General features: G+C 34.5%; 1 protein-coding gene across 1 annotated transcript; it reads left to right on the top strand.

Annotated features, from left to right (window-relative positions):
- Nucleotides 1–778: 778 nt before the first annotated feature.
- Nucleotides 779–11,800, top strand: LOC309891444 (glomulin-like; the record flags this gene model as incomplete). Its single annotated transcript, XM_082785813.1, has 13 exons — nt 779–898; nt 1,742–1,850; nt 2,431–2,677; nt 3,151–3,250; nt 5,472–5,659; nt 6,129–6,182; nt 7,095–7,125; nt 7,505–7,594; nt 8,063–8,104; nt 8,192–8,265; nt 8,580–8,664; nt 10,449–10,558; nt 11,737–11,800. Coding segments are annotated over 13 exons (1,314 nt in total), but the record flags the coding sequence as incomplete, so codon positions are not given.
- Between the last annotated feature and the right edge of the window lie 2,391 nt (nt 11,801–14,191).

Here is a 14,191-nt window from a genome sequence, read left to right as displayed (position 1 = left end):
CATCGGTGCAGCCTATCCAGATCCTCCTGCAGAGCTTTCCTACCCTCAAGCAGATCGACACACACACCTAACTTGGTGTCATCTGCGAACTTACTGAGGGTGCACTCGATGCCCTCGTCCAGATCATCGATGAAGATATTAAAGAGGACCGGCCCCAGCACCGAGCCCTGGGGGACGCCACTAGTGACCGGCCTCCAACTGGACTTGGCTCCATTCACCACGACTCTTTGGGCCCGGCTATCCAGCCAGTTTCTAACCCAACGAAGCGTGCGCCAGTCCAAGCCAAGAGCAGCCAGGTTCTTGAGGAGAATGCTGTGGGAGACGGTGTCAAAAGCCTTGCTGAAGTCAAGGTAGACCACATCCACAGCCTTTCCCTCATCCACCCAGCGCGTCACTCTCGTCACTCCCCTCACTTTAAACGTATTTTTTCTAAACTTTCTTTCTCTGCTTTGCTTAATCCAACAAAACCCCTCTACCTAGTCCTGTTTGACATTTATTGCCATGTAAATTCTTGGAACTATATACGTGTTAGAAATAATACATTAAAGAAAGCTAGACAAAATATGAATCTATAATGATAGATATGGGGAGAGAATACGATGTATGTCAAGTACAAAACTTCATAGTAATAGGTGTTACGTTTCCAATGACATTATTATGGTATTGGTTGCAACCAGGACATTGATCTGTTGTCTTTTTTTTGACCTTCATATATACAATTTTTCTGTGTTTAGAAGATGTCAGGTTTTTGTTTATTGTCTGAAAATCTGTTTTGTAGGTTATCATCAAGAATATGGGTTGGAATCTCATTTCTCCTCTTGTTAGGTGCATTTTAGCATATAAACAGGAAGATGATAAGCAAGAACACTGCCTGAAGATACTAGATCAGTTGGTACAGGTATGGCTTTGAAATACATAGTTATAATAAAATAATTGTAGGGAAGGGAAAGGGAGATGTCCTTTTCTACTTCTGATTTACAAAAAAAAAACGGGGCATGAATACTTCTGTGTTCTTTTGCCCATTCCGCATAACTTTTAAGCTCACAGGCCAGTTTTACCTGAAGTAGACAAAGGATTAGCATTCGCAGAAGTATTCAACCTTTTAACAAATTTGGAGAATTTATTAATTAGACAAAGCATAGAGACAGAGAATTACTCAGGAAAAAGTAGCTAGGCCCCATCTGATACAAAGTTTTTAATAGCCAGCTTCTGCAGTCAGTGTAGCCACAGCAGTGCTGCCTCTTGTCTTCAGTAGTTGCAGTATGACAGTGAGTATCTGCTGATTCTGGGGGAGTAACAGGGAAATAACATTTATTCTATAGGAAATCAGTTCCCTTTCATTCACCACTTAGAGAACAACTTGCAAATTGAGTGGAATTCACACTGAAGTTTTTCTTTTCTCTCTGCTCCGAAGGAATTTCTTGTTATGGTACTGTGAGGTGTTTATAGAACGTAGAAATCAAGTTATGTGCCATTAGATTTGCTATGTTTTAGCTTACATGAAAGTGTACTTGCATATACGTGTTACAGAAGACATTAACTTTAGGGAAGTACTTATTGTTTCATATTTATTTCCTTAAAGATTATTTTGGATGTTATGATCTGCTTTCTTAATGTTCAGGAACTTCTGAATTGCAGTTTGTTTGTGGTGTGTGTGTGTTTTTTTTTGTTTGTTTGTTTGTTTGTTTTAACATTTTATGACCATAGTGGTTAAAACATGTATGTTGTTCCTCTCTTGCAGCTGTGCAATCCAAAGGAACTTTTTCTTGGTTTACTTGAACAGATAGAGCAGACATCGGGAGAGCAAGTGTGCCCAACTGTCATGCTACTACTTCAGCCTTTGCAGACAGGTAACATTCACTTGCTCATGTGGTTTCTGAAGAAAAAAAAAATCTTATTTATCAAATTAGTTTAACCTTTGCTAGAATAGTTTCAGAATATTGCTGTCCTGATAGTCTTTACAGTTTTTTTTATATTCTGGAAAATATAAATGGGGAATTTTTCAGTAATTAACTTTTAAAACATACATTTCCATATTTTTATGGTATAAAACTTATATTTGTAATTGAAGCAATTGAAATGTTTGAGATGAAAGACACATTCTTCTGATTTGCATAAAAAGATGAAAAGCGTTGGTTTTGGATACCAACTAAATAGTTAACATGTCTGTGCTACAGAGAAAGGAAGAATGTGTGGAAATGTGGGATTGCTTTATTACGTCATTCTCAGCTATATGGTCATGTTAACTACAGTGTGTTAGACTAGCTGGTGATATTGTTTAGTCTTGCTGTACTTAGTCATATGAGTTCAGGTATTAGTCTCTTTCCTCCCCTGAAATGAAAGGCTTTGTTATGCAGTCACATTGTTTTTCTTCACACTTTCTTCCTGCAAGTAATAACTTAATGTCTCAAAATGTTCTCTTTGTTTCAGTGCTTTTGAAACTTCAGAACAAAAAGGCCTACTCGGTGGGCTTATCTTTGGCTATGATTATGAATCAGCTTACTCCTTTGCCTGTGCCTTATACAAAACAACAAATACAGGAAGATAAACTTGGTCTCTGCCGATGTTGTAATGCAGTGGTGGACTTTGCTAAACCTTTTGTGAATGAAGTTGTTAAAAACATGGAAAAGTCATCAGAATACAATAACATGGAGCTGAAAGAAGAATTATTAAAGTTGTGAGCACTTTTTGTCAACTTATTGTATTCTATAAAGTAACAAGATGAACAGTAGGCATTTATTGCATAGGCAATAAATCATCTTATTAGTGTTTTTATAGTGCTGTCAGCATATAAACCAATGCTGTATTTCAAAAATGGAAAAAAAGTCCTTTACGTTTTTATGAAGTGAGAGAAGAAAGGCAAAAATTTTTTAGTACAAGGAAATGGTAAAGAAATGTTAGGCTCTGTGATACAGAGCTAATTTGGTGGTCTGTGTTTCTACTCAAAGGTATAACTGAGGATAATCATATTTTAGAGGCTAATTCTAAGGAATGCTTCTCTGAGAAACATTCTTATTTTCATTCTTGGAATATTGGGAATAGCAGCAGCTAATATGAGTGTAGACTTTGCTTTTGGTCATTAATGACATTAGTATAGTCTCTATTTGTGACCTTATTGGTGATTTTATGTTTCACCCCTTCTTATTTCAGCTGTATGAAAAGCCTGAAATACCCATTATTGACCGCTCAGCTCGAACAGCTTGAAGGCATTGAAGAACATCCCTTCAGGCATTTTGCAACTGAAATTATAGTAAGTGTAGTCAAAATGAATTACAGTGTTTGCAAAAGCAGTGTTATGGTTCAGGATTCTCAAGAATTAGTTGTGGAGCTCATTTTGCTTCTGGTACTGGTGTGTGATGGCTTACCAGGTCCTGTAAGATAATGCAGGTAGATAAAGGTTTGGAATAGTTAAAGGTATTAGAAATTATAAATGTTGCAGACACAGTTTTGCTCCTTGATAAGCCAATTTGGACTGTTTGATAAGCCAATTTGTCTGAATCAGCAGTTGCTACTTTGTTGTAACTGATTCTTTTTCTTGATGATGTATTGTTTTTAATTTTTTGAAATATCTAAAGGATTGTTTATGTTGCAGTATTAGATGAAAGTAAAAATCCAAGTATTAATCCAAGTTTTGCACACAGAGAAATCTCTAATGTGCCTAAGGTGCAGTGCCAGCTGCCTGTTAAGAAATGTAAGTTGATTCTTGACTGCTGCTGATGCTATAGCTGGAAATTCAGTGTGAACATGCCCACTCCATGCTACCAATGCTGTTATTCTGGTTTTGAATGTTTTGCCTAGCATCTCTGTTTTATTAGAGCAAGATTACGTTGTTTCAATAGCTATGGATACACTTGTTTCTCATCTTAACTCTATTATTTCATGGAATTGTTACTAAGTTTGAGCTTTGGAATTTTTTCTACCTTGTTTGGTTAGACCAGGAAAACTCACAAGTCAAATACAGAAGAGAAAAAGTTGAAGAATGCATGGAGGGAAATGGAAGTTTTACAAAAGGTAGAATAAGAGCTGACTGAGGAACTGAGGAAATCCAACTACCTGAGGAAGAAGGCTGAAACTATGTGAACTATGAACCAGGGAGTTAGAAAAGAGGCAGCTTTTTATACGGGGAGGAACTAGTCCTGGAAAAGTGGAGAGACTGGGTCAGGTTGTCATTTTGTGGGGAGGGAATGGCATGAGAAGGTGTGGTAGATCTCTAAAGACTGGGAGCCAACTGGGATGAGGAAAGCATGTATAAATACATGTATGTGTTTGCATGCACATGAAGAAAGTTGGGAAGTTGTCATGTGATACAATTGTTTCTTCTCCAATTTGTTTTTAAAAATAAAAATTTAAGCACACAAAATTTTATTAAGATTGTAAAGTGAAGCACACTAAGCAGTTAGCAAAACTTCTGGTTGTTTTCCACCATAACTGGGTTTTCTATTGTGATCACATCAACTTTTTTCCACAGCAAGTCTCGATCACCATAGGATAGAACTGCTATGCGGATCAGTCAGGGTTGTGCAATGCAAGAGAATCTGTCTGTGAGATCTTTGCTTCTTTTATTGCAGAACTTTTAAGATGTGCAGTGATGGAGGCAGGGATTACCAGAAGATCATCTAATGGTTAATATAGTTGAAGTCTACTCTGAAAAACGATCTTTTGTCCCTGCCTCTCCTGTTGGGCACAGTCTGAAACCATGTTTATTACACTAATTATGAATTACCTTTTCTTCATTTTCTCAAGAAATTCACTTCTGATGTTTGTGGAATTGGGTAATGAGAGCTGCAGCTAAGGTCAGTAATGACATACTTTGACTATGTGACATTTTGTATAATCCTAATTCTCCAAAATGTCAGATCCTGGATGTTTGGTATGGATAACCCTGGAAGAATGAGTTAACCCTGATCTCTCTGCCTCTTCATAATCCATACAATAAGAATTACAAAAATGTGTGGAAAAAAGCACTTAATATTTGTGAAGTACTCAGGTGTCATTGTGTAGTGAATTGCTGGAAAGAAAGGCCATACAAAATGATTCTAACTTTAAAACAGGGCTTGCCTTTAGTAGGTAAACATTGCATTGCATATGACCAGTGATCAAAAAGCAATACTAAGTGAATGTTCAGTGAAAAACACATGGGTCCTGTGGCATAATGTGATCATGAAGCTATTATTCATAGCTTTTGTGGATAAGGGAGCCAAATTGGGTTTTGCAGGGTGACTTTAATTTTGTCTTTTGCTAACTTTTGAGTGCTTGACTTTGCTATCTTAGTAACATTCTTCTGACAGTGGTTATTTTTCCTGGAAGGCATTTTTGTGTATGTATGTGTCATAAATATTCACAATATATGTCTAGTAACTTATACATATACTACATAAGAGATTTTACTGTAAATACAGCTTACACTTTTGAAAGTATTTGGTATGCAGTTTTCTAAAGGCAACTGAATGAAATCTAACTTTCTTTTTTAGGACATTTTGCAGGATATAAGGGAATTGATGCCACTAGTATTTTTACATCATAAAGGCAGAAGATCATACTGGGAGAATCAGGAGTTTGAGGACATAGAGCGAAAGAATTCTGCAGATTCTTTGGCATGTCTGTCATATCTGATGTTTGTTCAGCATTTCGGTATCAATTGCTTTCCAATGGTATTTAGGTAAGAGCTATTCTTAGTGAGGACTTACTGTAAGTTTGTACTTTGAAGTTTGTTTCTGAGCAGAAGAAAACATTTTATTTTTAATAGCTTTAATGAAAGCTGTGGATTTCCCTAGTATTTATTTTTTTGCTAACATTTATCATTTATGTAGCTTAAGAACGTACTTCAGTCTTTCAGATTACTTTATTACTGCTTAATTGTAGATGAGCTGACCTTTTAAAGAAACCGATAGGATTTGTCTCATTCTGAAAATGAACATATATGAAAACTTCAATTATTTATAGGCAGATGTCAACTGCAAATTATGAACAGAAATTTGACTTACTGCTGTATGTCTATTTCAAAATTATAAATTTTGTAAAGATAATTTTGTAGATTTTTCAAAAGAGACTAAATCAGTCAAATACATTAACTGTAACAATGTATGTATCTTTATGCAGTTTAATATAAACCTAACTTTCTCTTCTAGTCCATCATACCTTCTGCAGTGCAATATGACACATATTGAAGTGCTGCTGAATAGGTAGGTTATGTGACATTTGGATTTCTAGATAATGTGTGTCAGGTGTTTGTCCTATGGTTTATTTCTGATCTTTTATTGTAATTCATATAAATGAAAACCAAATAAATTCAGAGAGGTTTTTAAGTCTCAAGGTTAAAATGGCAAGCTCCATGATAAGATAGTCTTCTCAGAGTTATAAAAAGTTGCCTAAAACATTCATTTATTGTTTTGAGAAACTTTATTCTGAAAATGCAACATTAAAGCCATTTATACCCATGAAGAATATTTAGAATGTATATTTATTTGTAACTGTAACAGTTTACTACTAACAGAGACTATGATGATAGTACTTACTTGAATGTATTCCGGTATGATACTCAATCTAATTAGAAGTTATGCTTTCTAGAGGAAACCAGACTTTCTGCATATTGTGTTTATTTTGTCTTCCGTAAGAAGCAGCGTTGACCAAACAATTTCTAGCATTGCTGTAGAAGGGAAGTTTCTCATTATCACTGGTTATCATTTTGTGGTAAAATTTAAATGAAATTTCTTGTCCTCTTCCAAGGCCAAGAAAAATCTTAGGATTTGTCATATTTTTCTTTGGCTTGCAGGATTATGCATATGAAATCATCTGTGAAGCTTCATTTTTTTATTGATTAATACCTGTGGAATATGAGCTACTGCCTTTGAGTATTTACAGATATTGAGAGGGAGAAAAAGTTGACCCTAAAGAGAAGTGTCCAGTTTGCTACTTTTTATCAGCCAATATATTCTGAAAATCTTTGAGAGGTGTTATGAAGGTATCATATTTGGAAAGCAGAATGAAAATTGTTGAGGGCCAAGTTTCTTTTTGACATCTGTTCTACAATTTCATCTGAAACATCATCAGCATCTCTTTAACTTACAACAATTTTAATGTCTTTTTCTTTCTAGAACAGAAGAATCTATGTTATCTAAAGGACTTGTAAGTTTATTTTTCATTTAATCAAATTTTCATTATTAGAATGCTTACTCTTTCTGATTTGAGAAACAGTAAAACTTCCATTTCCCTTTCTTAGAAAGGTATACAAATAATAGTTCAGATAATATTTTCTTCAGTCTTACAAACATTTAAATTTATTGAACATTACACACATTCATATACCTTTAAGTTACCATTACAACTTAAATTTGTAGCTCCTAGGAGCTTTGGATATGCAAAAGAGGATTTATGGTAAAGGCAGTTGTAGCCATTAAATGTGAAACATGTACATATACATGACATTAATTTAAAAGGTGTTGGTAGTTGTTTTTTGTTTGTTTGCCTCTTTTTTTTTTTTTTTTTTTTTCTTTCTCACTCACAGGACCTGTTTGAGAGCTGTTTATTGAGGATGGAAGATAATAGCCTTAGCCATCAGTATTTAGAATTCAGAGATTTTATTAACGTGCCTCAGGTAATAAGAAGCAATGTACAGAAGTCTCTGTAGTTGATTATAAATAATACCTACCAGTTTTCTACGTGTTCGAGAGCGAATATACTACTGAACTTGAATACAATCGTGTTGTCAAATTGAAACCTGTAGTGTCATGCTATACAGAATTGTTTGTCTTCTGTGTGCAGCAGTATGAAGTTACTGTGACAACTAAAATACACTAAGTGCGTGTACAGGCCACCGAGGCAGCTAGGCACTGATCCTAGCTGAAAGAGAGCACTTGCTAATTTTTGCTTCTTCCTTGGAAGTGCGTTGCTTGATCGCATTCTTATTTGGACACAGTTGTTAGTGGGCTGAGGTTTTTTTGGTTGTTTTTGGTTGGTTGTTTGTTAATACCTTGAACAGATTTTATTCAGTGTGAGGTAGTCTAATAATCTGCATGTAATTACAATTCATGTTGTTTTTTTTTTTTTTTTTGTCCAACTGCAGGATTTGGTGAAAGTTATGACCCTTTGTCCCATAGAGCACCTGGTATGTAACAGAACACACAGAATGAATTATGTGATTTTTTTTTTTTTATTAGAAAATTATCAGATAACTTTTTATTATTATTTTTAGAGAAAGAAGAGTTTAAATATGTTGCAGTTGTTCATAGACAAATTTGATGCAGAAGGAAAGTACACGTTATTCAGGTATGCATTCAAATGAGTGTAGATTGCATAATATAAGCCTTGTTGCAACTTAATTGCTTAGAAACTCAGTCAGAAATCATTTTTACCTATCTGGTAAGCCACACTATGTTCACTATGTTAAATTGTGGATAAATAATGAATTTCAGTTGCCTTTCACAAAATCATCTGTCTTATGTAACCCAGTGTATAACAGTTGGATATTTTCTTTTTCTGAGGTAGAAGTCCCACTTAGTTAATAAGGCCATAATATCATCCAAGTCTTGAGCTAACTATAGGCAGCTTTTAAATGATAATATCTTTATTTTTGTTTGAAGGTGTTTACTGAAGACAAGCAACCACGCTGGTGTACAGGGATACATTATTCAAAAAATAAAAGATCAGATTCACTTATCATTAACGGTAAGCCTATTGCCTTTAAAAAAAAAAAAACAACAAATTGTCATCTCAAATGTTGAGCAAATACATGTAACTTAAGATTTGAGTGATGCATTTAAAACAAAAACAGAAACAAACAACTATACGTTGAAAAGAAACATAAGATTGGGAAATAATTAAAAAATACTGATTTGGCTTTTTTCTGTGTATGTATTTTTACATTATAATTTTACATATGTGCAGTTTTAATTACACAATTTACAGTATTTTACAGGTTATTACCACCTTCGCTGTGCTTGAAAAGCATATTCCTTAAGGGGGAGCTGCTTGGTATTTTTTTTTATTCTCGCATTTCCTGAATATAATTCAAATACTACAGTCTAGACTATAGATTTTTCTCTTGGGTTTTATTATGACAGTCAGCATTATATTATGAGTGCTTCACAAATGTTATACTCATCAGAAAGGGTTGAGCCAGATCAAAGCCATTTAAATCTCATATTTTATGATAATTTATACCAGGAAATTGGAAAACTTAATAAATAAATGATTATCCCTTTTTTTCCTTGTTTTTTTTTTTTTTTCTTTTCCTGTCTTCTCCCCTTTTTACTTCTTAAGGCCTTTTTCAAAGCAGATTTCATCTGAAAGGTCTTCATTTTGTCAAATAGGACAACATAGTAAACTTGCACATATTTCATGCTAGTGTTTATGAAATGTAACACAATTATAATATAATGGCAGGACTGTGTTGGAGAACAGGGAATTACTATTTATCAGATCATAGTCTGTCCTGTATATGGAATCAGCAGGGGGTGAAGAAATTAATACTATGAAAATTCTCCCAAAAGAAGCTTGCACTAAAATTGAATAGGTAAAATACATTCTGAATTTTTTTTACTGCTGAATTTGTTGACGGTGCAGCTTCAGAATTCTGTCAATACAGAACTGCTGTGTAGAACAAACTGTCTAAAAGTCTAATAACTTTAAAATTTTATCATACGGATTTGAATATTCTATATTTGTTGCAAATAATTCTGCTATAGACATCATGAAATAAGTGGATAACATTTTTTACTGCCTAGGTAGTCTTTATCTTTTTAGGTTTCTCATCTGATCTAACTTAATGCTGACAGGTACCCTTCTTGTCTCATCTAACATCAGTATACAGATAGAGAAGATTATGAAAAGACTAATTTATATACTTTGATCACATGTAGTAATTAGAAAATATTTCCTCTGGCATTTGATTTGTGTATTTATTAGCTTTCCGTTTTCCCCAAATTATTCTTGTTAATCATAAAATATCCTGAGTTGGAAGGGACCCACAAGGATCATTGAGTCCAGCTCCTGGCTCCACAGAGGGCCACCCAAGAAACATATTTCTGAGGGTGAAGTCCAAATACTTTTTGAACTCCGCCAGGCTTGATGCTTTCCTGCGGAGCCCACTGTAGTGTCCAACTACCTTCTCAGTGAAGAACCTTACCCTAACACCCAGCGTGACCCTCCCCTGTCCCAGCTCCATGCCATTTGCTCGGGACCTGTTGCTGAGAGCAGAGCTCCCCAGAAAGCAGAGCTTAGCGCCTGCCTCTCTTCTCCCCTTGTGAAGAAGCTGCAGGCTGCCACAAGACCTCCCCTCAGCTTCCTCTGCTGTGAGCTGACGAAACTGAGTGACCTCAGCTGCTCCTCATATGTCTTCCATTTTAGACCCTTTGCCATTATATTGTTTATGTTAAATTATTTAAGATTTAATTATCTTTATTTAAGGTTTAATTTTTGTACTCAGATAAACTTTCTCTATCATTTTTCAGAAGGCACATGACAATGTCTGGTTTACAGGACATCACCTGATCTCCCTTCTAGATTTAGTGCTTTTCCTTCCTGAAGGCGCTGAGACAGATCTTCTCCAAAACTCAGATAGGTGAGTTGTAGTTACAATTAGAGGCTTTTCTCTTTTTTGGTTTGTTTGTTTGTTTGTTTTTGTTTGTTTTTAATTGCTTAAAAAAAAAGTCAGACTACCTTACTACATAATTAATGAAGTGACAACATTAATGTATTTTAGATTTATTTTGAAACAGAGGTGCAAATGATCATTTATCATCATTTCAACTAACTGTGCATAGAAGAATGTTACAGTGCTCTTATAGTGTTAACAATAAGTGAATTCTTCCTGCATTCCTCAAAAATATAAGACCTTATGTCAGACTACAGAACTAATTGGTAAAGCATTATTCCTTCAGGAATGCATGGTTTGTCATTTTTCTGTGGAAACAGAAGAATAACTTCAGCAATTGGCAGAACAGAAGAAATGTGGTGTGTTGCCTTACTTGATACAGGGGTATAAAAATTATCTGATGTAACTTAAAGCACGCAGCCTTGTCAAGGTTCTTGCGCAGATTTCTGCTGAGAGCCCTGTATGTCATGAGTTTCCGCTCAGATACAGAGGTATCTCAACAATACTTGCATTAAATAATATAAAAATAATTGGAAATGCCTCTGAAAATCTCCTGTACAGGACAAGTTGGTTCCTATGTGATGAATAAAAATTGAGCTTGTAAATCCGCAGGATGATGGTGTCCAGATGGACACAACTGCTTAAAAACCCAGATGTAAAATCCGTACTTGGAGACAGTGCTACTGTTTATCTGGAAAAAAACAATAATTTTTTTTTTTTGCTAAAAGAAAAAAAAAAGAGTAAAACAAAAGCAAAATACACATTTAAAAAGCATACAAAAGTAAAAAATCAATACAGTAAAAAAGAAAACTGCTAGACTAGTTTCAAATCAGCTGTGGATCTCAGCAGTGATATATATTAGAAATTCTGTAATATAGTTCTCTCTTTTCAGAAAACTCTTTTCCTCGCAATCACTGACCTTGTCTAATCTATTGCTGGTTTTAATCTTACTTGTAAAGTGTCAGCTTCTGTTGTAACAGGGAAGTGCACACTGGTGCTCTCGATTAAGCTATATTACTCAACAGAGAAGCGGTTTCATGTTGTACAAAGGGATTTTAGGATGCCTGGCTAATGGCCAATTTAAGTTATCAGCCCTGTAATAAGTGTCTGCACTTTAAATGATCAGTAGTGTTTCTTATTCACAGGATTATGGCATCACTAAATCTGCTGAGATACTTAGTCATTAAGGATTGTGAAAGTGACAATCAAGTAAGTAGTAACTGATTTGAAACTGATTGATTTCTGATTAGCAGAGGACTGAGAGTTTCCTCAAGTCAAAAACATGTTTTTTGCATTTTTCTCCCAAATGCTCAGCAACCCAGAAGTGATATTTTACTTGGCTGTATTTAGAAATGTACAATGTATTATTTTATCCCGATGAAATATGGTTGCATTCATATTTAACTGTTACCATAAACAAGCTAACTCTTTTACTCTGCCTAATGAGATCTGATCACTGTCTAGTATGTCACCATAAAATAACGTCCCTATCAAGGATTCCCATAAGAAAAAAAAAATTAGTCTTGATTATTTATTCACTGATAAGCCTCCAAGTGAATATCTTAATGGATTTCTTTACTAGCCTTTGCAATTCAAAAGATCCCATTTATTCATCTTTAGGTAAAATTTGTTTTCTGTGCGACATGCTTAAAGTTATTAGCATTAAGATTTCTCAGAAAATATTTAATTATCTTATTTAAATAGTTTTTAACTGTGCAAATATGTATTCTGTATTTACATATTAACAGCTTCTCTGGGTATTAACATAGAAAAACGTTTTGTCTGTGAGATCCATCTTCTGAAGTAATGAAAGGAATTGATAGGCCTGTCCAGGTTTCTGTTCCATTGCTTTATCAGATATAGCCTGTTTTATGCAAAGGCAACTTGCCAGGCTAAACTGCCCACCGATGCAGTTTACCTATGTATTTATTATACCTATATCTTTTTACCTTCATTTCTCCTGTGTGTGGATGTTTGAATGTAGATATTTTAGGAATACTCTGTATATACTTCACAGTATATTTTAAATGAAACTGCCCTTATGTATTTTATCCATATAATGTTATGCTGCCTCACTTTTAACTGGGCTTTTATTGCTTTGTAATACCTACATCTTTCTTCTCTGTTTTGTTTAGCTCTTTTCTGTCTGAAGCAGTCAGTTATATCTGTTAGTAAATCAGTGCTAACTGTTTGTTATTCAAGTGCTGTTTGGCTTTTCAAGGTAGTATATTAGGATGGATCTGTGTCTTTTTTGTGTGTGTAGTCACTCCTGTTCATCTGCAGATGAGGCACGTGTGTTTCTGGGTAGTCAGAAATTTTAATTTTCACAGCTGGGTTGATATTCAGACTTCATATTCCTGCAGATGATTTATAAATGCTCTGACTTTCATTGTGTCACTACAGCCAGTAGAAGTGAAGTGAAGAGCCAGTGGAATTATGTGTGGTTTAGTTTTCTGATTACATTCTGTTACCAAATGACTACTTACTCTAATAATAATTGCAACTTCTCTTGACTCCTTTCAAATCATTATGTTCCAATGTTCCTCTAACTTATGCAATTCAGTAGCTTTTTATCTGCTATATCTTGCAGTATATCACCTATCTCCTTAGTACTAAATGTTTTCATTTTGCATTAAAATACTTCTTAAAATTAGTGACAGTGTAAAGATAAATTACTTTTCAGTTTTAAAGTACAGTAAAGCCTTTCCTGACATCAATAAGCAGTATCATAGCCAGACAAATATTCCAACCAGCAGATATGTATACTAAGATATTTTGTTGTCTATCACCCAGTTCCTCTACTTTCTTTATGGTTTGGAGTAATTGACTTTGGCATCTCTTTTTCTGCTTTTAAAATACAGAAAAAATTCTGATCCACTTTTAGAGCACTTGTGTGTTCTATGAATACCAGCTTCTTAAGTGCCTAATGATGTTATTTAAATAGAATGATAATATCATGATTGGTAGTGATTACTAAAACAGTTTTAAAAATGAACAGTAAAAATAGCTTTCAATTGGTGCATTTCTGATTTATTATTTTATTAGTTAGCATTGATAGACTGTAGACTCAGATTTATGGTGTAATTTCAATTTAAGTACTCATTATGGCCTACTCTATTTCATGTAAATGCATAGCTTTGTAAGAAAAAAACGTTCCTCTTTTATTTTTATTAAAAATCTATATATAATAGCACACAATTGCTGTAACATTTATGTCTATTGTCTGTCATAAGGAATATCCTTATAGTTTGAGGAGAAAAAAACTTCACCGCTTCTGAAGTTTTCCCTAAAATAAATCTAAGTGCTGCCACTTCTTCTTGACTTCCACCCCCCTCTCCCTTCATACAGCACAAGTGGGATGCAAAGAAAATGCTTCCTTTCATGTCAGTTTGGATGTTTTGATTGCTGCGTAACAAGCACTTTCACTAATCAAGTATAAAAATGAGATTTTTCTGAATAGTTATTTTTTCATTTCAGCACCATTCATGTGGAAGTTATTACTGGTCTTCTTATTTGATTAGTTAACTTTGTGTCACTTAGCATTCAAATTTGGTGAATTATCCCCTGTAATCAACAATTCTTGATTTAACATCAAGAATT

This window comes from Aythya marila (assembly GCF_965140915.1).
Source record: "Aythya marila genome assembly, contig: HAP1_HAP1_SCAFFOLD_1130, whole genome shotgun sequence".
In the NCBI taxonomy this organism is placed as follows: domain Eukaryota; kingdom Metazoa; phylum Chordata; class Aves; order Anseriformes; family Anatidae; genus Aythya; species Aythya marila.
This window is presented reverse-complemented; position numbering and strand designations above follow the sequence as displayed.